The 25,514-nt window shown below is 34.1% G+C and overlaps 2 protein-coding genes and 1 pseudogene across 2 annotated transcripts; all 3 read right to left on the minus strand.

Annotated features, from left to right (window-relative positions):
* Positions 1 to 331: 331 nt before the first annotated feature.
* LOC124977506 (olfactory receptor 4K3-like) lies at positions 332 to 1,276 on the minus strand (annotated as a pseudogene).
* An 8,433-nt stretch (positions 1,277 to 9,709) lies between these two features.
* LOC124976464 (olfactory receptor 4L1-like) lies at positions 9,710 to 10,651 on the minus strand. Its single transcript, XM_047539333.1, has one exon. It carries the CDS (start codon positions 10,649 to 10,651, stop codon positions 9,710 to 9,712), a length of 942 nt encoding a protein of 313 aa, XP_047395289.1.
* A 10,248-nt stretch (positions 10,652 to 20,899) lies between these two features.
* Positions 20,900 to 21,831, minus strand: LOC124976465 (olfactory receptor 4K13-like). Its single transcript, XM_047539334.1, is given in 2 exon segments — positions 20,900 to 21,648; positions 21,651 to 21,831. Coding segments are annotated over 2 exon segments (930 nt in total).
* Positions 21,832 to 25,514: the final 3,683 nt, after the last annotated feature.

Consider the following 25,514-nt stretch of genomic DNA (forward strand, 5'->3'; position numbering starts at 1 on the left):
ATGATAATACTCAAAGGAAGGTTGAAATGTTACTGATTGGGATGGACATGTGAGTTAGTTGAACCAGTTTTAGGGTCTTCTTCATATTATTAGTGACATAGGAAGATTGGTACAATAATTTCCCCCAAAGAAGGATCTTTCATATATTGATTTTAGGGAAATAAGTCACAGTATTTCTGTTGGATCAGTAAACATTTAATTCCTTGAATTATGTTGAATTTATAATTGCATCTGGAGACTAGAATAAATTGTAGACAAAAAAAAAATCCCTGAATTAAAACCTATTTTATAGGATTTTCAATGTGAAGTACATGCAGTGAGTTTTGGGGCATTAAGTCTTTCCCTGGGAACTCATGTAATAGCGCCCGAGTCTCTTCATAGCAATTTTCATCTCTTTATTTCTCATTGTATAAATGGCTGGATTGAGGAGAGGTGTATAAACAGAGTAAAATACAGCAAGAAATTTGTCCAACCAAGTAATGTTGAGTGGACACACATAAATGAAGATGCAGGGCACAAAAAAAAAAGATCACTACCACTGTGACATGGGCACTGCAGGTGGACAGGGCCTTAGATGCACCAGTTCTAGAGCTCTGGAGAACACTGAGAAGAATATACATGTAGGATATCAGCAAGAGGATAAAGCAGGTTATGCCCACAACCCCACATTCAACATTCATTAACATGTCTAAATTTTTGGAATCCATGCAGGCCAACTTGATTACCAGAGGCATATCACAGAAGAAGCTATCTATTTCCCTGGGGCCACAGAAAGGCAGCTGTGCAATCACAAATAGGTGACTCATGGCGTGCACAAAGCCTATAGTCCAGGAAGAAACCACCAGCCCAGTGCACCTTTGCAGGCTCATAATGGAGGAGTAGTGGAGTGGTTTACAGATGGCCACATAGCGGTCATAGGCCATGACCACCAGAAGCACCATCTCACTTGCTGCAATGAAATGGGCAAAGAAGATCTGGCACATGCAACCTGCAAAGGAAATGATCTTGTTCTCCCTGAGAAAGTCTGAGATCATTTTAGGCGTGGTGACTGAGGAAAGCCACATATCAACAAAGGACAGGTTGGCCAGAAAGAAGTACATGGGGAATGGAGATGAGGGTCAGTGATGATTAAGGTTACAATGACAATATTTCCAGATACAATGATCAGGTAAAGTATCAAAAATATCATGAAGAGTAAGACCTGCATACTCCATGAGTGGCCAAGTCCCAGAAGCACAAATTCTGACACTGTGGACTGATTTCCTCCATCCATTTCATTCAGTGTGCCCTCTGAAATAACCTAGAGAGGAGGATTGATTATTAAATAGTAGAATGAGGAAGGGTATTTAACTTTTAGAATTTTATATGCACATGGAAATGTATCATATCTGAAATTAGAAAGTATAATTGCAAGGCGAAATCTTGGTTAAATAGGAATTGCATTATGCTCTAAAGAGAAGCTAATTATAACTTTCTAGGACAAGAAGAAGGATTGTCATGCAAATGATTTACTGGGCAAGCACTCTCCCAAGAAGCCAGTAAAGAAAGCAGAACAGCATTATGAAAGGATTAAAAAATGATGGTAATTACCTGGAAAATAGGTCCATCCCCCAGTACAGAGAAAAAAATTCTGAGTGTGGCACCAGCAATACTATATAACAAAAATTAAGTCATATACTTGGGAAAGTGATGGGAAACTGACTTTGAAATTCATTAGAAATTATATGATAGAATCTTACCCTTTCTTGTAATCTGTGTAACAACTATTTTAAGCCTCAATGGAACCTCTACTGTGGCATCATAAAATTAAATTTTTAGTTGTTCCCTCAAAAATAAATGTTGGGTTGACCTTCATGAGGGAAACTCAAGTAGTAAATACCTCCAAGGCCGAGTAATCAACACCCTGGCATGATGATCTGGATGCAAACCCAGGTGCATAATTTATCATTAATAAAATTTTTAATAGAGTTTAGTGAGCTGAATGGATTAGAAAAAATATTACTATAGATGCGGAAATGTTTTAACCAAAGTGAAGGCATTTCAGACTTGGGTTCTAGCTTGATGGACTCTGCAAGTTCCATATAACTTAAGGTTATCAGTAGAAAACCTTTGTCTTCAATTATGTCAATGAATTCTATGAAATTCCTAGGCTTTGAAATATTAGTCTTCTGAACATGAAAGTTAAAAATATCATGTATCTGGCTGGCTGTCTATCATCTATCATCTATATTTTCTTTGTAAGTTAGGGATAAATTACATACATCTGTAAGTTAAGTACATTTTTGGTAGAGCTGAGTGAATGTGAAGTCATACCAGTGAATACCAAAATTCATCACTAAATATTTCTTACATTGATGTCTGAGTAAAATGAAAACTGTTTTCAAGCTGAATAGTGGAAAAATAATCACCTCTTTTCTTTTCCCCTTCTTTCATCTCTTTATTATTATTTAATTTCTGTGTCTTATCTTCTTTTATCCCTGGAAATCTCCAGGATGGGGCTGAGGACAGCATGAATAATAGAAACCATTACCTTTTCATGAGAGTTATTATCCCTTCCCCGTTTACAGAGGACTTAGAAGAACAAGGATAGAAAGAAGAATGAACAGAGGAAGATGGAAGAAGAGCACATAGAAGGAAGAAAGGCCATTCACCTAAAGGAAATAGGAACACAACGTTTGCTAGGGAAAAGGAGATGTAGCATACTAGTTTCATGACTTGTAAACAAACATTTTCAGTAATATTCACTCAAATTCTAAAGACAACCAACTGATATTTTCACCAAATAGATTTATGCCTCCTGAAAAACTTGAACAATCTGATCTCTTTATCAAACTTAATTTCTTGTCAACAATAAATTTTCCAGTATACATTTTCAAAACTAATTCTATCCCTGTTGTAGTAAGTCACTTATGTGATAATTAATGGAAAAAGTATAATTTCAAATGTGTTTGAGAGAATAATTTGCTAAAGGCTGACCATATTTTTTTAAAAAAATATTTTAAAGAAAATTAGCTTTCTAATTGTTATATCCAAAATATTGGTGGACAAATTATATTACTATATTAATATTAACTAATATTTGGTAGATTTAATAGAATAACCTTAGATTTTTATGATAGATACTACTGAAATCTCTGTCCCTTACTTGTTGACCTTACAGCCTGTAGCAAACCTACTTCTGTTTCCATTTTCTTACCCATAAAATGATCACAGTCAACCTAATATGTTTCATAAAGTTAAAGGAAATATGTACAGAAAACAATCTCAAGTACTCACTATGTTAATAAATATTAGTTATTTCCTTTAACTTTCCTTGATAGTGGATCTCGAAACCATTCTGTTTCCAGAGCTATGGGCAACACTTTTATAGCTCTGCTGAACTCTGTTAGTAAAATATATACCGTCACCTTTCTTGAAAAGACATACTCCTGTTATTTCCTCTAATCTCACATTCTTTTATTCAGTAAGTGTAAGGTATACAAATGTGATGGGTGTATTAGACATGCTGCTGGCTTTCCAGGAGCATAATAACTGCTTCACCTTTCACTTTTTTTTTTGTCCAGAAGGGGCTTTTAGTATTTTAGAGAGCCTAAAGGCAATTGGACATTCTATTAAAGCATCTTTGGAATTCTCGTCTTTAATTTAGAAACAATATTTATGAAAGGGGCTAACATTAGCTCTGGGATTAATAAAATTGAACATTGGGAAAGGAGACAGTTTGAGTTATTCTTTGGGGAGTGTTCAAATATAGCAACAGAAAAAAAATGCAGCAACAAAGTATTTGTTTCTCATTAGATGTAATAAAGTTTTTTTTTAATTGGTCCATAAAGATTTTTTAACTATGAAAACTGTAAACTCTGTGATATTCTCAATATTTGTATTTTTACAAGAATATATTAGGACTTAGAAAATTTAGTAGGTTGCCTGAAATATATGCTCACGAGGTACACAGAACTACTCCAGTAGCTCATAATGCTGTCCTTTGTTCTAAGGTTATGACTTTTAATCCTATGACTTCAGTTTTATATCTTTTATGATTAGGTTTGCAATCCGTTTTACTTTTCTCTCTCAGCTAAATGTTATCTTACCTACTATGCACTCTCTAATATTAAACAAACAAACAAAATCTTTACCCTTCGAAAAGGCAGGGACCATTTGAGCAAGAGTAGCAGGAAGCTGCTCATGTTGATTAGCAAGCGGATAACAGTGATCTCCTTAGGTAGATCTGAACATCTGTGAGGTAGTGCATTTTAATGGTGTGTGCACTGTTAATATCAGTAGGAACAGAATACTAGGAGAAAACCCATAATTTGTTTACTGAAAATATCAGAAACTAAAGAAGGTGTTTTCAACTCAAGGTATAGTGTGCATCTTTAAAGAAATGCATAGAAATGTTTTAAGAATTAGAGCACAGAATCAGAGACATGAGATGACTTACTAAACCCCAATTTTTGCTTATATCAGATTCTCTTTTCTTCTTCTCTTCTGAGGTGTACTTGTGATGACATTCATTGCTGGGTGGAGACTGTGGAAGTGCTCTTCCTCAGCATGACCTATATTCACCACCTGAAGCTGTCCCTTGGGTGAAATTTATCTATTCGGTGCTCTGAACAAAACAAAATGATGGAAATAATTATCTTGAACTTCTCCTGGGGATTTCATGGTTAAGAGTGATAATCGAATGTTGCATACTCTTGAAGTCAGAACAGGAGGCAAGTTAAACCCCATGTAAATCAGTCCAATGCTAAACACATTAGTGAAGCTTTAAAAACTATGCAGTCAATCAATAAATACTAAGGAGATATCTTCTGCAATCTTGATCCCTAACTCTACCTATATAATAATATTTAATTCAGCTTTTATTTCTAATTGCAAGGGAGATCATATGCTGGAGAGTGTAATACGTGACCACAAACAGAAAACCATGATATGATGCAGTGTCCTCTTACATGTCAGGATTTTCTCAGTAGATTCTCAGGGAATCTTGGTCAAATGTCTGGTATCTTTGAATTTAATCTGTGATTATGTGAGATATTGATTGTTACAAATTGGATGTAAACTTATTAGGATATCTTAAGGTTTTAAAAAGGACATTCATGTGAGTTTAAAATACATTTATTTTAGCCTATTAGTAATAACTACTTTATCACAGTACATTCACTATAATAAACTGCTCATATTTAACATATTTAGTTTGGTAGGTGTGGACACATGTACAACCAGGAAAAGACCATCACATTCTAAATGGTGACGTGGCCTCAGCCCCAAAGCTCCCTTTGCAGCCCCTCCACTCATCCTCCCTCCACAGAAAACCTCTTACCTGTACCCTATTACTATTTTTGCGTATTCTGAAGTTTTATGTAAATGAAATCAAGTAGAATGTCTACTCTTTTGAATCTGACTTCTTTCACCCATCATACTAATTTGGAAATTTGTCATGTATTGTTTGTATCAAGAGAATATTCTTTTTTTTTTTTTATTGCCGAATGCTCTTGCACTTAAAAACCATAATTTTTTTACCCATTCATATGTTGCAGGACGTTTGTGTGGTTACCAGTTTAGAGATTTTGCAAATACAGTGCTATCTGGATTTGTGTACAATTTGAATACTTTGTAAAATTACTTGAGACTTGGTTTATTTGACCATAAAAATAATTTTCAAATAGCTGTGCACTTGAAAGAGTAAGAGTATTGTGATATTTTGGTCACATTGGCATGTCTACATTGATTTTATCAAATTGGTTGATCAGAGATGAATCTTTATCTACATAAATCAATTATTGAGTGGGTGATTTTAGTTCTTTTTTTTAATACAAAATTTTGTGTGTGCCTCTTTCTCTTTGTAGTTCTAACAGTTCGCCACATACTTTGAAGCTCCATCATTAGAGACAAACATGATTACATCTGATATGTCATCCTGAGTAACTGACTGCTATGTCCATGTGAGTTGAGTTGCTTTGTCTCTGGTAATATTCCTTATTCTGAAATATACTTTACATGTTATTAAAATAGTCACTGTTTTTTAAAAATATTTTAATAGTATAGGTTTTTTTTCATTCTTTCATGCATTCCTTTGTTATTTTTTTTTCTTTTCTCCAAAGGCTGTCCTTTCCCCATTGTTTGTTGTAGGCATCTTTGTTGAAAATAAAATGACCAAAAATGCATGGAAATCTTTTTGTGCTCATTATTCGGTTCCGCTGATCTATGTGTATGTTTTTATGCCAGCACCATGCTTTTTTGATCATCACAGATTTTGAAATTCAGTAATGTGATACCTCCTGCTTTGTCAATTTGATTAAGATTGCCGTGGTTCTTCAAGGTCATTTTGGATCCAAACAAATTTTAGGAAGTTTTTACCTATTTCTTTGAAAAAAAAATATTTTTTTGGAATTTTGATGGGGATTATATTTAATCTGTAGGTTTCTATCAAGAATGTGGACATTTTAGTAAGATTATTGCTTAAAAGTATGAATACTAGATATCTTTCTATTCATATGTATTTTCAACACAATCTTTAGCTCCTTAGTTAAATTTATTCCCTAAGCATTTTATTTTGTAGCTATTAAAATTGAGGTTGTTTCCTGACTTCCTTTCCAATTTATGTGGTTAGTATATAGAAATAACACTAATATATATTGATTTTGTATCCTGCAATTTTATTAATTTCAGTTATAAGATCTGACATTTTTTCAAATAAACTCTGTAGGATATTATATGTGATTTCATGTCATCTGTAGAGACAATTTAGCTTATTTCTTCCCAATGTTAGTATGTTTTATTTCTTTCTCTTGCCTAAGTGCACTTGCTCAGACTTTAGTACTATTATATGTGAATAGAAATGGTAAGACTGGGAATCCTTTTTGCTTCTTAGTCTTAGCAGAAACACTTTACACTTTCTATCAAGCTAAGAGCTTATGATATATGGCTTACTTTTTGAGTTTTTATCATGAAAGAATATTGAATTTTGTTAAATGCTTTTTCTTCATGTATTTATATGATTATGTTATTTCTCTCCTACATTGTTATTGTGCTGAATCTTTTATAGGTTTGCAGATGTTGAACTATCTGTGCTTTCTTAGGATAAATCCCTTTGGTCAGGTGAATGATCAGTTCAGTGTACTGTTAAATTCAGTTTGCTAATATTTTGCTGGTTTTTAAGAGATCTAGTTTCGTCAGGATTATTATTCTGTAATATTATTTTCTTTTAGTGGCTTTGGTATCACTGTAATGCTTGCCTCAAAAATGAATTTGAAAACACTCCTTTTTAACAATTTTTTGGAAAGGTTGACCAAGATTGATATTATTCCTTCTTTAAAATCTCCAGTAGTGTAACCATCAGGTTCAAGGTTTTGTTTGAAGGAAGACGTTTTATTACTAACCCAATCTCCTTGCTCACTATTGGTCTTGACAGATGAACCTGCTTAGGTGTTCATCGACAGATGAATGGATTAAGAAAATGGGGTATATATACACAATGGAGTATTACTCAGCCATCAAAAGAATGAAATTATGGCATTTTCTAGAAAATGAAGTATTATTTGTTTCAATAATTTTATGAAACTTTATTTATTAATTTTAATAATTTTGGTGGAATATTTTGGATTTTACATAAGAATATCATCTCAAGAAGTGACAATTCGACTTCCTTTTTCAATTATGCTTTTGTTATGCAAAATTACTCTGGGCATGATAGATTTTCAATCATTGCCTAATATTACTCTGAGAAAACCTCAAATTCAGATCAATGTTAGACTCAATATCAGGTTAGTCCATTGGCTTATTATATATGTTTTCTTTAAGTGTTGAGGAATGCCTCTTCTATACCTAATTTATTCATAGGGTTTTTCATGAAGGGATGAATTTTTTCAAATGCATTTTTGTATATGTCGAGATGATTGTACAATCTGGCCTTCATTCTGTTGATGTGGTGTATCACGTTTATTTATTGTGTAGGTGGAAACCTACTTAAATCCTTGGGGTAAGTCCCACTTCGTCATGGCAAATAATTTTTAATGTGCTATTGAATTCAGTTTGTTAGTATTTTGTTGATGATACTTACTCACAACTATATTCATCAAGAATAATGGCCTATAATTTTTGTTGTTGTTGCCTTATCTGGTTATAGTCATTAATTGAAGCCCAAACCAATAATGGCAAAGAAATGAGAAGAAAATGAACTTGAGAAACTATAAAAAATATCCAGAATAATCTTTGACCAAATAACTGTGTGTATGCCATGGGTCAAATGAGTTGACATTAAAATAAACTATACTCTGTGTATATTTATTTATATATACATATAATTTTATATGTATATAATTTTATGAGTACACATACATATCTATATTTATATATATCAATGCATTCAAATATATTATGTCTCTATTATATATCTTTATATATACATAAATCATATCAAATAATATTTATATCAGATCATAGAAAAACATTAATTATGGTGAAAGAGGATCTGAATCACATGTGCCAAAATGTTATAAATTTGAAAAGGATAAATATTTATCAATATCTACATTTAATTCTATAATCAAAATTGATCTTAAGAAATAGATACTCTTATGCCCAGTGTTCCCCAAGGGCTCTGTTCCCAGGTTCCTCAATTCATTTTTTTGAGAAAAGAATTTAGTTTACAATATACCATGCACATGTGGCTATGAATACATCTTTAGCTGTAGTTACTGTGGCTCACATATTGCATAAGACACAATGGCAAAGAAGTATTGATGAAGCCTCTAAGGGATTATCAGGTCTTTAGCGAAAAATGGACATTTTGAATTTGATATCAATAGGCCTAGAAAGTCAGTTATAATATCCATGAACTACAGGTCTAAATTTATTAATTTAGTATACTTTATTACTTCATGAATTTCTTTATGCATCTTAACCAGCTCGGATCTTCCTATTTTGTTGAGAGGTGGATGCCTGAAACGCACTGAAGCTTCTTCATTAATTTTTTATTCACAGGATGGATTAACCCAAAAGTAATGTTCTTATTTTCAGAGAGAAATATGAGAACAAATATGAGTATAAAATTTAATAGAAATATGAATAAAAGAATAACCCAAATTGTGTTATGTAGAATTTTCTAGGTGGAATTTCTTAAAGAAAGGAGTGTGTGCTTCATGTCAGTGGATGACAGGTGCTTTATGGATTCTTACCACTCCTAAAACTTGTCTGCTTGCCTTGTTAAAAAATAATCTTATCACAATTAAAGAACACAAAAATCTAAATGAATGTGTACATGCCTACAGGTTCAGAATAATCTATACAACTTTAATTACATTTAGTAATCTAGAGAATTTAATTGCAAGATCCATAATTAAAAGTGGACAATTTTATATTTAATTTTTATGTGAAGAAAATTAGTATTAGACACTTCTAGACTAAATATATTTAATGAACCAGTTTTTCTACTTTATTCTTTATTCCAATTAAAGAAATAATTTACTAATTTATTGATAAATTTGAATTTGTTAAAATTCAATCTGAGTTGAAATTTTAATGGGAACATTTATTCTTTCAATAAAACCAAATATCATAAAAATACAATAATGGAACATCATATTAAATAATTTCAGTGTTCAATATGACTGTTAAAAAAATTACAAATAAGACAAATTAATACCAAGCTATTCTGAAGTGTAATTTACATGAGTTTTCCACTAATACCATTCATTTTCATGGTTGTTGTCTAGAAAGTGTGTCTGAAGTTGATGCCCTGGGTCCTCATTCTGCTCATGGCTGATTTCATCTCCCGATTCCTCAGAGTGTAAATAATAGGGTTCAGTAAGGGTGTAATAACTGAATAAAACACAGAAAGAAATTTATCCATTGAAAGACTGCTAAACGGCCAAGTGTAAATGAAGATGCAGGGCCCAAAGAACAGAGTTACCACGGTGATGTGAGCAGACAGTGTGGACAGGGCTCTGGAGAGCCCACCTGAGGATCCACGTCGCACAGTTACCAGAATGACAGTGTAGGAAATGAGCAAGAGTGTGAAGCAGGTGAAGGACAGGAGGCCACTGTCAGCAATTACCAGCAACTCCAGAACATAGGTCTCAGTGCAGGCAAGCTTTATTACCAGGGGAAGGTCACAAAATATATCATCCACCACATTGGGGCCACAGAAGGGCAGGGTGACAGTGAAGACCATCTGGCTCATGGTGTGCACAAAGCCTACAGCCCAGGACAGCAGCACAGAGCCCACCAGCACCCTGCAGCTCATGATGGCTGTGTAGTGAAGAGGCTTGCAGATGGCGATGTAGTGATCAACAGCCATAACTATGAGAAGAGTCATCTCGCTGCCCCCCAAGAAGTGGAGGAAGAACATCTGAGCCATGCAGCCCCACAAGGAGATAGTTTTCTTCTCCCTGAGGAAGTCTGTGATCATCTTAGGGGTCGTAATTGTGGAAAGGGACATGTCCAGAAAGGAGAGGTTTCCAAGGAGGAAGTACATTGGTTTGGAATGAAGGTGAGAGTCACAGGTCACCGTGATCACAATGAAAAGGTTTCCTGCCATGATTGCTGCATAGGCCAGCAAAAATATGCAAAAGAAGAAAATTTCCAGTTCCCAAGTGCTGGTGAGCCCTAGCAGAACAAACTCAGATATCATGGAGCTGTTCTTCACATCCATGCAGGGGGAGTTTTCAGGAAGCCTTTAAGAGGAAAATCATCTGAAAAAAACTGATAATTTAATCTGGGATAGTTTTCAGTGAATGAATATATAAGAAGTAAATATTGGTTTTCTATAGGAAGTGAGAAAATGGATATTTATAAAAAAATATTTTTAATTAATACAAGTGCTATTGATGTTATTTTCAGCCAGAGAGGCATAAAATATGAGAAATTTATTTAAAAATTCCATACATCTTGTTTGCAGACATAGATTGTCTCTACACATTTGTCATTTCTATTGTGAGTTCATGCGTTCATGCTCCATGGGTGCAGTTTGGTTGATGACGAAAAGAAGACAAATGGCTAATGGTCAAATAAGTGATTTTGAGTTGCTAAGAGCATAATCATTGAGCTTCTTGAAACCTAAGTGTTCACTCTTTTTACTCTGTCTAATGTATCCAGATATGTACATATGAATTGAATTACATACCCAACTCAGCAAATTATTTCAATTTAGTTTCCTCTCTTGGTGATCCTATATTCCCACCTCTCTCTTTCATTGTACAAAGATAGACCAATCATTTCACTTATTTCTGAAGATTTAAACTGAGGCATTCTGTCATATGCTCTTGCCCTTCTCTAAATAATTACACATCCCTCCTAGGAAGTCCCTGTATAGTAACATTAATCTTTTCAGGATTCAAGTCTGGTGTTTGTTTTTTGTTTTTGTTATCTTATGGAGCAGGTGTGTGACTACTACTTTGGTATGAGCAACACTCCTGACCTCTCCTTCCAGTCCTCTTGCTTATTTTCATGAATCAGTTGTACTGGACTCCTGAGTGGGTTTTTTCGTTTCTGGTACCTTTGTGCTCCCTGTGTGGGCAATCTCTGGATGACCTCCAGGCATTTTCCAAGTAGTGTTTCTTTCTTTTTTTTCTCCTAAAAGCTGATCTTCTCTTCTTTGTAGCCAGTCCTTTCCCCTAGTGCTTCACACCTGAGCGAACTGACTCTGGAGTAGTACTCTGGTTCATTAATCCTGACATTCACATTCTCTGTTTCCACAACAATCTATATTGTCAGTTCACTTCTATCTTACTTTTCAATTTTGATAGGGATCTTTTAGTCTCTGATTTCTTTTTCTTTTATTTCTTCTTCCTTTAGAACTATTACTAATACCACACACAGATAAAAATACAGGCACACCCAAACACAGGTGCAAATGCACATACTTGTACCACGTCGTGATTCTGGAGAACCAGACAGAAGGTCAGAAATTTATTCTTACTGTTCATTTTTTGGCTTAGTAGTTCATCAACTATTCAGAAAACATTGTTTAGCTTAAATTTCAGAATGAAAAACAATTTAAATCTCAGTCCTGGCCTCAGCATTTACAAGGGAAATGTACTTTTAACTCTTTTGAACATTGATTAATTTTTCCATAAAATGAATATAATATCCACACTTTAAATGCAGATTATTAAGAAGCTATAAAGCTAACATTGATCATCTTTTTATACTTCATTGACTATATATAAGCATGTGTATTCATGATATTCACATCAATGAATGAATCACAAAAATAAATTTTTAGTTTAATGTGTAAAACTGGAAAATCATGAAAACAGTACTTATTACTCCAGTCTTTTAAAATTGTTAATAATCATATTTGTATATTTTATGGGCAAAACTTTATAAACATTTAAGAAGTATGTTGTAAAAGCATATTTTAAAATCTTCAGAGCTCATACTAACTCTAAAAGTAGATGAACTCAAATCATTAATTATTCATTATAAAAATTTGCACATATTATCAGGGATGAAATATTTTCAAAAGTATTTGCATTTTTCACTCATTCATAGATAAAGTAGAAAAACAAAACAAACAAAAAAACCCAGACCTTCCTGTTGTAGTATGTGTTATAAAGATATCAGTAAACTGAAAAGGTGTGAAATGCATAAAATTGGGTCAGAAAATGTTTGGCTTTGCTCTGGCAGAAGCTACTTCTAAAAATAGGATGAATGGCCTGTTAGGGTAAGATGGGGGCTAGCTCATTGAATGCTTTTCTTGTGGATATAAAAAGAACAATCACCCAGCACCGCAAAAAAAAAAAAAAAAAAAAAAAAAGAACAATCACCTCACTGTTTTAAACTGTAGTCTCTTGCTTACAGAACAAAAGCTATGGGATCTCCATTACTGCGTGTCTATGTTCAGTAGCCAATACATTTCCACAGAAGCACTTACGTAGCACAATTAGTGTACAAGGAAATGTGCAATGGGCAATTTTTAAATTAGAATATGTATTACATGTTTTCTATTGATCATGTGATTTTGCTATGTTCCCTTTTCATGAAATTGTTAAGTCATAAATGAATGAGATAATACTAAGGTAATATTCATTTAATATTAATAAAATTTGGGGAAATTGAAAAATCAAATATACTGAGAAATTATTGCTATGAATATTTTTCCTTTAAAATAAAACAGTTGTATATTCATTTACTAGACGAGGCTCCATATTACAAGTGCAGAAAGACTTCATTCTCAAATATTGATAAAATCAAAAAAGCAAGAAGATAACTGTTTTAAAATGGATGTATTAGCAGTAGAATTGGACATTCGTATTTATGGAAATATTATATGACCAATAATGAAAGGAAGTGTAGACTTGAGAAAATAAGAAGAAACTGATTTGGATTAATTAGCTCACATATACCTATAACTTTTTAAAATTAAAATAAATACTCAGTGAAGGAAACTAAAACACAGATAAATAAATGAGTCTTGATTTTCTTGATGAAATGTTAGATTTATCATATATGGTAACTTAGCCAAGAAAGAACCTAATTTGCCATTATTTTACTGTGTTAAAAATTATTTTGCCCCTTTTGTCTCCTGTAGAGTAAACTGACACAAGTTTATATTCTGAAAATTCAAGCTCAAACTATAAAAATGATCCCAAGGATTGGGAGGCTCCTTACCAGAGAGACTAGAGTTTTTTAAGTTCCTTTTGCAACTAGATACCCTTGTCCAGATACTAGTGGATCTAACTTGCCTTTTACTGTTTCCCTTGTGAACAGAATAATATGGTTTTCATTCAGTTGCAAGCTCTACGTAAAATGTCTTATCTTTTATTAAAGCCCATAATTGTAAGGTGTTTTCAGCACTGCTATTTAAACCTACCAATTATTGCTGAGGAGCTGCTTCTTCAAAGACGTGTAGACACAAAGAAGTTCTGAAGAAATATTGGCTATCATTTTTTTTCCCTCAAGAAAATATATGGCAATTGTTTGCAGCTTAAAAATGTTTTAAGAAGGAGACAGGAAGGATGTACATAAAAAGGCAGACTGGTGGCCCACCCCCAGGGGAAATATGAAATAAACATGTTGGTTTTCCCTTGAGTTCAGAGCAAGGACTTCCTTCTTATTATGTAAGTGGATCATGAATTCACCAAGTTTATCAGTCATGCAAACTTTTTCTAAAATGTGCTTTCTCTGGGAAGCACTGATTGAAGTTGTTTGGTTAGTGTACCTTGAGAATATGGACAGAAAATAAACCTGTCATAGATGATGGACTTGAGGAAATATAATTCTCTTAATTTTATCTCATAGATATGAAGATTTATAATCAATATAATAATTGCATGCTTTATCTAAGTAAAATTAAAATATATATATAGTATCTACACTGAGTAAAACTTATAAAAAATTCATAAAATTGACCATTTTTTAACATAGAGAAAAATCTCTTTTTGCCATTCAAGGGAATTGGGAGTGGGGAGAAGTTCATAATTTTGAATAACTTGTATTGACTGACCTTTATTAATTAGTAATAATCAATAAATTAGTAGATGTCAGCAGTCAACCATTGCAAAAATTTGTAACTTTCATAAGTTCTTTACAATTATGTTGAATTTCATAGTGCCTTGATGATATTAGAATATCATGGAAGGTGAGTCTAGTATAACTTTATCATACAACTAAGTAATTAACAGACAAAATTCTAAAGGCTAATGATACATGAATCAAGATGAGTTCATTTGTTAAATGAATTGTTCAGTTTATTTTTATAGGCAATTCTGCTATGATTTTCCAATAACTATAGCTTTTGGAAAATAATAGAAAAAATTATGGTGGAAAACATTACAAAAACACATTCTGCATTCAATTTTAAAACTCACAGCAGACACTGCTAACAAATTTCTCACTCTGGTCAAGTCTCAGAGTATTTTTATTAATCATTAATTGTCACACAAAATTATATATATATTTATGGGGTACATGGATGTATTAATACATGTATGCATTGTGTAATGTTCAAATCAAGATAACATATTTTTCTCCTCAAACACCATTTACCTGTGGTGAAAACATTAAAAATCCTTTATTCCAGCTTTTAGAAATTTATTACACATTTTTGTTATGCCTGGTCACTTAGTATACAATAGCACCCTGGAACTTATGTTTCTTATTTAACTATAACTTTTACCAGTTAGACTACCTTTCCCCATTTCTCCATTTCTATAACCTCCCTAGACTCTGTTAAGTACCATTTTAGGCTCAACTTCTATGAGATCAACATTTTTTGAATTAATATATGAGTGAGATCATGCAGCACTTTTTCTGTGCCTGGCTTATTTCACTTAACATAAAATCCATATTGCTGCAAATCAGAGATTGCATTATTTTTATGGCTGATTAGTATTCCATTATGTATGTTGTTCACATTCTCTTTATTCATTCTTCCATTAATGGACATGTAATTTGATTCCATGTCTTTGGTATCATAAATAGTGCTTTAATGAGCATGGGCACAGCTGTCTTCATAACATACTGATATCATTTCCTTTGGATGTATACCTGGTAGAGGGATCCCTGAATCATCTAACAGACTTATTTTCAGTGTTTTGAGGAAACTCCACACTGTTTTCCTTATGGACGTGCCCATGAACAATGTGGAAATGTTCCCGGTTCTCAACATCTTCACCAGGACCTGTTATCTTTTGCCTTTTTGACAATAGTCATTCTTACTGAAATGAATGGTATCTCACTTGACTTGAACTAGGTCCATAATGAAAATCATATAACATTAATTAAAAAAAAATTAGAGAAGACTTACAAAATGGAACAACATTCTGTGTTTATGGATTGGAAGAATCAATATTGTTAAAATGTCCATACTATTCCAAGCAATCTACAGATTCATTGTAACTCTTATCAAAATATCAGTGAAATCCTTCAAAAAACTAGAAAAACAATCCTAAAGTTCATATGGAACCACAAAAATTCTAAACAGACAAAACAATCTTGAGAAAAATAACAAATTGAGACATCACAATAACTGACTTTAAAATATACTATATATACCTTTGTAATCAAAACAGCATGATTTGGACATAAAAACAGACACATAAACCAATGGTCTGAGAAACTAAAACTAAGAAAACTGAGAAACTAAAAGTAAGCCCACACATCTACAGCCATCTGGTCTTTGACAAAGGTGTTAAAAACACTGGCAAAAGTTCTCTTCAATTAATGATGCTGCGAAGATTGGATATCTTTTTGCCAAAGAAGGAAACTAGTGTAAGGGAAATCCCACAGAACCACACCAGACACAGGAAATCACATAAGGGAGTTTATTAAGCAAACAAAGTGTCTCCCTGCAGGGTAAGAGAGAAAATGAGAGGAAAAGAGAAAGGAAAGAGAAAGGGCACACGCTAGAGAGAGTGGAAAGCCAGGAGGATAGAGAAAAGTGAGTAGGACAGACAGAAGGATGGGAAAAGATGGCGGGGAAGCTATAGTAACCAGTTGAATTCTGCTGGGCTAACAGGGGACCAATATCGGAGAAGGGTACTTGCAAGCTGACTGATGAACCAATAGCTAGCTAGGATGTTCACAGATTGACAAGTGGTTGGAAGGCGGGGAAAATGACTGCAACTGAATGAGCGGGGAGGGGGGGGCAGCTTTATACATTACAACTAGACCACTGTCTTTCATCATTATATAACTCAAAATGGGTTAAAGATTTAAATGTAGGACCTAAACCTAAAAAAGTATGTGAAGAGGGAAAAAAAAAAAATGGGAAATGCTTCAGGACATTGAAATGAAGAGGAATTTTTTTTTTTTTTTTTTTGGATAAGATCCCCAAAGTTTAAAAAAAAAAAAAAAAAGGAACAAAAAGTACTTGTCATGTAAATCTGCAAGCCCCTCCTCCAACTGGGTGTAAAGTTCAAGGAATTTCCAGATTCTTTGTGGAGAGAATGTTTTAGACCATAGCCACTCTCTGGAGCCTGCAATCAAGAAACCTGCTTCCTGAAAATTCTTTGGATGTGGTCTTTTCTATCCTACTTCAAACAACCAAGCTCTGGAATAGGATAAAGTATGTCTACACTACAATCTGACAAGAGGTTACATTCAGAATATATGAGAAACCAAACACCTCAATAGCAACAAAACCAAATAATCCCATTTAAAAAATGGCCTATAGACCTTACTAGACATTTCTCAAAAGAAGACACACAAATAGCCAACAGTCCTATTGTTAGCACAAAAGGACTGGGTCAAATGCAAACTTCATAGATCATCTCAGCTGTTTACTCAGGAACGCAGTTTCATGCCTCTGATGGATCCACTTTCCTGGTGAAAAATGAGCCACTGAACAAAGGAGGGGACTGGGCTTATACTGGTTACACTAAGAAGTGACTTAATTAATGAGCATGTTAGTTTAGACACTCAGGAATTTGGGGTCTGTTTTACTGGACAAAATGGGAGGGAGGCTGGGGTCAGCAGTCAGTCTCTGGGATTTCTCTTGCTGGGCCTAATGGAGGGCTACGACCAGTGGTTGGTATCTAGAAAAGGATTTGTTTATGGAGGAATTAATGCTTTGGCCTCTTCCAGAGACTGCCTTTCTAGGTTTGATGGACACCTCCTCCCAGATTTTGTTTTGTCACTGGGAAGGAATGTATTGGAAAAGGAGTACTGCAATCAATGCATGGCTTTCTTTTTCACTCTCCTTTCCCAGGTCTCACTATTTTGGGATTTCTCATTTTCCATATCCAATATGTATGAGAAAATATTCAATATTGCTAAATGTCAACAAAACTAGTTGTACTAAACTAGCCATTAGCAATTAGTATTGCTATGAAAAATATCGTATTTAAATTTTTATTTGCTTTGAATATATATGCCATTTTTAGTGTCACATTTCCATTTGAATAGGTCATTCTAAGAAAGAATAAATTGCTTAATAAAGAAGTTAGAAATATAGTGTGTGCAGAAATTAGTTGTCTAGAGTTGATTGCCCAAGTCAGTTATCAAACATGGCATTTTTGAAAAGCTGATTTTTTTTCATATTGTATTTGGAGTTATTTATTTGCTTATTTCTTTTATGTTGACAAATTATAGTTGTATGGGCTTATGGGTTAGAACCTAGATGTCCTTCAATTGATGAATGGATAAAGAAAATGTGGTATATATATATACAATGGAATATTACTCAGCCATAAAGAACGATAAAATTATGGCATTTGCAGGCAAATGGATGAAACTGGAGAATATCATGCTAAGTGAGATAAGCCAATCTCAAAAAAACCAAAGGAAGAATGATATCGCTAATAAGTGAATGATGACACATAATGGGGGGTGGGAAGGGTTAGTGTTGGGATTGGAGTTGGATGTAGAGAGGGGGGCAGGAATGGAGGAAGGAAGGACTGTATAGATGGAGGGGAAGGGTGGGAGGGGAGGGAGGAAGGGAAAAAATGGCAGAATGAATCAAACAACATTACCCTATGTAAATTTATGATTACACAAATGGTATGCCTTTACGCCATGTACAAACAGAGAAACAACATGTATCCCATTCGTTTACAATAAAAAAAAAAGAAAGTAAGGTTATGATTATTTAATTCAACGTGGAGTGATTAAATCAAGTTAATTAATATATCCATTGCTCTAAGTATTTAACATACCTTGTGATGAGAACATTAAAAATTCATTCTCATAATTATAATGAGATGTGTGAAATCTAGTTATTAACTATATTTGCCAAGTTATGTAGTAGATATCAAGAGAAAAATGTCTACCATTCCTCTGATCTTCCTGAGGCTGTGTGCATTTTGATTATCAACTCCCCATTTCTTCCACCCTACCTCAACCTTAGTAGTCATTATTGTAATCTCTGCTTCTAAAGGATCAGTTGTTTTAGAGTCTACATACAACTGATAATAATTGCTATTTGTCTTTCTGTGTTTGGCTTTTTCAATCAGCATAAAAGGTATAGTCTATGGCCAAACTAAAGTACAGTAAAAATACTCAAAAGGAAAGGAATATATATAAGTTGGAATTTAGAAGTACATTATTCTGTCAAATAAAAGATGTCACCCCAGAAAAGACTCTGGAGGAGTTTTACCTAATTTTAGGTTTTTTATTTGCCTTTATAAGTACTCATTGTAAAGTTTCAGTAAATTTACTATTCATTTCACTTCATAAATTCAAGTCCAGGCTGATTAACTGAAATGACCAATGACCTATTCTCTCTGCTTTGACTTTTGTCACATTTATTTCATTTTCTGCTTAAGTGGATAGAGCTATATTGAACTTAAAATTATATGGAGTCCTTTATTTATTTATTTTTTGGGTACCAGATTTTGAACCCGGTACACTTAACCACTGAGCCACATCCCCAGCCCTTTTTATATTTTATTTTGTGACAAGGTCTGGCTAAGTTGCCTAGGGTCTTGCTAAATTGCTGAGACTGACTTTGAACTTGTGATATTCCTGCCTCAACCTCCAGAAACACTGGGATTACTGACATGCAGGTACAAGCATACGGAGTTTGGTGGCATACACCTGTAATCCCAGTGGCTACTGAGGCTGAGGTAGGATCGCAAGTTCAAAGCCAGTCTCAGCAATTTAACAAGGACCTGTTTCAAATAAAATAAATAAACAGATAAAAATGGCTGATGATGTGGCTCAGTGGTTAAATACTTGAATCTCACTCTCAAGACCCATTTGTATGTTTACATTTCTGATGTTGAAAATGCATCCACTAGAAATGCCTGTTTTGGTGTCTTTCCTTCTGTATGGCATCTCAGCAGCAATCTTTCTTACTTTTATTTATCAGTCTCCTTCATAGATCCCTATCTTGAAGAAATACCTACAAGCTATTTCTCACTCTACGATTCCAGTATAGACAGGTCCTTCTGCTTGGAATGCTTTTTTTCCTCTTGGAGGAGGCACTGAAGGAGTGCTGCAGGGGGCAACGAACATGATGATGTAGAAAATGGCAAGAGAGTGAAGCAGACCAGGGACAGAAGTCAAAGTGTCTAATTCTGCAGGTTTCATATGCCTAGGGCTTATCCATCTCCTCTCTGGGTTCACTATACAGGTAACTCTGCCCTTATCATCTTCCACAGGGCAGGACCAGAAATATATGATTAACAATGTACCTATTGCTTAGAAAACAGTGTGGTACATAGTAAATATTTTAAAGCAAAATGTTTCACCAATGACTGAATTGAGTTAAAATAATTTAAAAAAAGGTCATTTTTGGGTATAAGAAGAAAGGGTAAAAAAGACATCATTTTAAATTTTAATTGATTATGTATTCTTAGAGAACTATTTGTGCAGCAAAGCAAATGTTTGAATTTTAGTTTTTTAAATTGCTGAGTCTAGCTTTGAATTTGTGATCCCGCTACTTCCACCTCCTAAGCCACTGGGATCACAGGTGCCTGCCACAACAATGAGCAAATGTTTGGCATATTTATTTCTAAATAAGTTTGTATGTCTATTAGAACCACAGAGTAAAAAAAATTCCACAAATCTTAATTTAATGCTGAACTTTACCAAATAACCTCCACAAAGTTAACAGAGTGTTAAAAATATCTTTTTAAGCTTGCACAAGGTAAAAAAGATAACTTCAAAAAATATTTGAAAAACATCATCTTCTGTGTTATATTAAAAGTGTTTTAGTTTTACATATTGGTTTGTTGAAACATTATACAATTTTTATATGGAGACATTATGTTTATACATTGCAAGTATTTTAAGTCAAGCAGGTACATGACAAATGCATTCATATTGAGGCATTTTGTCTGCATTATGAACATTTCCATTAAAATCTTAAATAAAAATATCTTAATTCCAGTAACTTGAAGGCAATAATATTGATGACATTTTACATTTTCATTTTAATTATTTGAACATATATTCAGGAATAAAAACCTGAAAACAGCAGAAGAAATACACAAAATTTAGAGATCACAAGCAGTATTTAAGTGTCCAGACAGGAAATAATATTCCGACTACATAATCTTTTAATGGCTCCCTTCATCTCCTGATTTCTCAAAGTATAAATAATTGGATTAAGGAAGGCGGTGATGATAGTGTAAAACACAGACAGAAACTTATCTACAGAATAACTATTGAATGGAAAAATGTAGATTAATATTGCTGGGCCAAATGAAAGAATGACCACAGTGATGTGAGCAGAGAGTGTGGACACAGCCTTGGAGGAGGCACTGGAGGAGTGCTGCCAGAGGGTGACGAACATGATGATGTAGAATAGGGCCAAGAGAATGAAGCAGACCAGGGACAGGAGCCCACTGTCTGCAATCACCAGCAGCTCCAGGTTATAGGTGTCAGTGCAAGCCAGCTTGGTCACCAGGGGGAGGTTGCAGAAGATGCTGTCCACAACATTGGGACCACAGAAAGGCAAACCCACTGTGAAAACCATTTGGCTGGTGGTATGAATGAATCCCACTGCCCATGAGAGCACCAGAAACCCAATGAGCATCATAATGGTCTGGTAATGCAAGGGCTTGCATATGGCCACATACCCGTCAATGGCCATGACTATCAAGAGAGACATCTCACCACCCCCAAAGAAGTACATAAAGTACATCTGTACCATGCAGCCCCACAATGAGATGGTCTTGCATTTTCTGAGGAAGTCTGCAATCACTTTGGGAGTTGCTGCAGAGGAAAAACATAAGTCAAAAAATGATAGATTTGCCAGAAAGAATACATTGGTGAGTGAAGATGGTTATCGAATATCGCAGAGATTATAATGAGGAGGTTTCCCACTATAATAGCTACATAGACAAGAATGAAGATAGCAAAAAAAAGCAACTGAAGTTCTTGAGAACTGGAAAGTCCCAGCAGGATGAACTCAGAAACATTTGAGTTTTTGTTTAAGATAGCCATTTATCCATTTTCATGAGTTTCTTAGATGTTATCTGGAAGGTGGAAAAAGCATAAAAAAAATGACAGGGACTAACAAGACACCAAGGTAATCTTTATTTAACCATCTTATTTGTTATTTAGGAAGCCAACCCTTCTGGTAATGTGACTGCTTTGTAGATATTCCTTGGTATTTTGTAGTCTGAGTTATTTCACAGGACAGAAGGCTAGCAGAACTGGTGGATATGGCTCCACTTAGATCACATTTGCCCTTTGGTTAATATGAGATAAAGTCAGTAGGACATGTGAAATAAACCTTGTCTGTTTTCATGTTCTGCTCCAGGCAGACTGTGGATGAATGTTTAAGTTTACTAGAATGACAGAGAAAGTCTTTGAAAAGAATCAGAGGAATAAATTTTCATATATGAACTCCTACAATATGCACTATGGTTCCCTGAAGGAAACTAATAAGATGCTATGCCCATATTGTTGATATAAAGTTAACAGCTGATACAGTTATAGTGAATTGAGATCAAACCTAATTGCTATGAAAGGTTAAAGTTTTAGAGTCAAATGACTCAGATTGATTCTCGAAAGTATATTAGCTTATCCCACATATTCCTAGCTCTTTAGTTTGTGTATCTGATAAGATAAATGTGTTATCTGTGTATAACACAGATAAATATATTATATGTTTATTCTTATGCAATTGTGAAATTGGATTAAAGATCATTTGTGTCTGATATCACTGTTTAATACATTTTTTACCATGTCCTGTTTGCATAGAAAAAAACAAAATCATGGTCATTAAAACCAGGATGTAGTGAAGTTGACTCCTAGAGTCATGTTCAAAATTCCCCCTCAGGGAGGTTAAAGAGTGAGGCAAATCATTAAACGTTGCTAAGGTAAACTAAAAAGGAAATAAAGTGTATGTGTTGTTTGACCCGTGTGACATCTGTTGCTGCTTGTCCTCTTTGTACCAAGTATCTGCACAATGATTTTATTTTAAGTTTGTTTAACTTTTAATGTTTTCTGGCATGGATATAAATCATAAACCTTGTGTTAGTAACTGAGGAGGACTCAGCTAAGCTAATCTAATTTAAAAAAATATATGGACACTCACATTTAAGAGACTAGGTCAGTAAACAATCTACATCAATCCAATTAGTTCAGTGCATCCCCAGTTTGGACACTGGTTGCTCCGATTTCTGAGTTGTGTTCTTATTGTCACTCAGTTCTATGCATTTATTGCCTTTGTCAGGGTCTAAACACAAACATAATGTAAAATCATAAGAAATGAAATCAAGCACATATATAAGTTTATACATATTAACCGTTTAAACACAGTTTAAATTTTCAAAGTATCATATTTCTAGCTACTATAATGAACATTAAACTATGTGCATCATTCTATGGATAGTTAACGTAATGAGGCAAACATTTTATCATTAAACGACACTAAGATTCCATCTCACCCCAATTAGAATGGCGATTATCAAGAATACAAGCAACAACAGTGTTGGCGAGGATGTGGGGAGAAAGGTACACTCATACATTGCTGGTGGGGCTGCAAATTAGTGCAGCCACTCTGGAAAGCAGTATGGAGACTCCTTAGAAAACTTGGAATGGAACCACCATTTGAACCAGCTATCCCACTCCTTGGCCTATACCCAAAGGACTTAAAATCAGCATATTACAGAGATACAGCCACATCAATGTTCATAGCTGCTCAGTTCACAATAGCCAGATTGTGGAACCAACCTAGATGTCCTTCAATTGATGAATGAATAAAGAAAATGTGGTAGGTATATATATATATATATATATATATATATATATATATATATAATGGAATATTACTCAGCCATAAAGAATGATAAAATTATGGCATTTTCAGGCAAATGGATGAAACTGGAGAATATCATGCTAAGTGAGATAAGCCAATCTCAAAAAAACAAAGGAAGAATGATATTGCTAATAAGTGGATGATGACACATAATGTGGGGTGGAAGGGGTTAGTGTTGGGGTTGGAGTTGGATTTAGGGAGGGGGGCAGGAATGGAGGAAGGAAGGACTGTATAGAGGGAGGGGAGGGGTGGGAGGGGTGGGAGGGGTGGGGGGGAAGGGAAAAAAGTGGCAGAATGAATCAAACAACATTACCCTATGTAAATTTATGATTACACAAATGGTATGCCTTTACACCATGTACAGGCAGAGAAACAACATGTATCCCATTTGTTTACAATAAAAAAAAATTAATAACCTACATTCTAACCATTGTTTAACCATGTTTGTGAAACCACCATTTGGAGTAGCTTGAGAACTTCTAAGGTAATAGAGTTTGAGAACAGAAAGCTTTCAATAGTTCTTTCTCGCATCTGGGAATTTTCACTCTGCTTTGTAGTCTTACAGTAAGGCAACTGTGCTCTTTCAACTATGCCTTCTGGACTTTTTTTTTTTAATTAAGTATGCACATAAGTAAATTTGTAGGCACACATGAATCTGGCAAAGATGGAGTACCTGATAAGTATTTCTGTCATATTCTTCACAGCTTAATAGGTTTGTTTGTTTTTTTCTTTTTAATTTAGTTGTTGATGGGCACAATACCTTAATTTTATTTATTTATTGTTTTTATGTGGGACTGAGGATAGAACACAGTGTCTCACATGTGCTATGCAAGTGCTCTACCACTGAAATACAATCCCAGCCCCTTAATATGTTTTTAAATTTGGGGCATTTTTAGATTGTTGTCACAGGGAAATAAAAGCTTTTCATATATCCCGCTCTGTAATTTTATTTTTAACATTTTTTTTAAATCTGTGCTTTGTAATTATACATAATAGTGTTATTCATTATGCCATAGCATATAACACAATTTAATAAATGTAATGATAGCATCAATATTTTATGAGGCAACATATTATGATTTTCCAAGCCATGGGTCAGGCATTTTATCTTTGAAGTTTTATTATTGATCCCTCTTAAAATGATGTCAACCCAAGAGACAACAAAGTTACTTTCTCTATATCATGTAATCATCCAAAGAATAAAATAATTCTGTCTAATCAGTATTGCTGAATAAGTCAAACTAACATAGATCTCTCATCTCTAAAAGAAAGACTTATTTGATCTGAATTGCTAGACCATTTTCTCAACTCCCCATACACATCGTTATGATTTTCATATTTTTCACCTGATTTTAACAAGATCAAATTATTTTAATTTTAATTTCCTCATTCCATCTCTTATATCTGTTCTGATTTGAGCATTGTATCTTTATTATTTATGGACACATTTAATACTGTAAATGCATCTAGTGTGATAGATGTAGTAAATAGTTTGAGCCACATATATGAGGATTTTGTAACCTACCACTTTGAACTTGGACTCGGAAAGTAAAACCATTAGGAAATCCTGGATGCTCAATCTTCATCATCCAGTGAGTTTATTTTCTATTCTGGACTTGCAAAGGGCAACAGTATATAAATGTACCCCTGGATAGAAGGCATGATGAAGAAATCTCATTTGATTGCTATTAGATTCCTCAGAGAATGGCAGCAAAAAAGCAATGGGGATTGTTAAAATAGACCATTTGACATTACAGAAAATGAGACACCATTTCTCACCTATCAAATTGGTAACTCATTAAAGGCAAAAATTAGTACTCAGGGGGTGTTGGAATAGTGTCACTTGAGGCAAATAATACGA

The sequence above is a fragment of the Sciurus carolinensis genome, chromosome 2 (assembly GCF_902686445.1).
Source record: "Sciurus carolinensis chromosome 2, mSciCar1.2, whole genome shotgun sequence".
Classification (NCBI taxonomy): Eukaryota; Metazoa; Chordata; class Mammalia; order Rodentia; family Sciuridae; genus Sciurus; species Sciurus carolinensis.

Coding starts and splice junctions, on each gene's coding strand:
- LOC124976464 (XM_047539333.1), bottom strand. CDS start 10,651: ATGGATGTGAAGAACAGCTCCATGATATCTGAGTTTGTTCTGCTAGGG.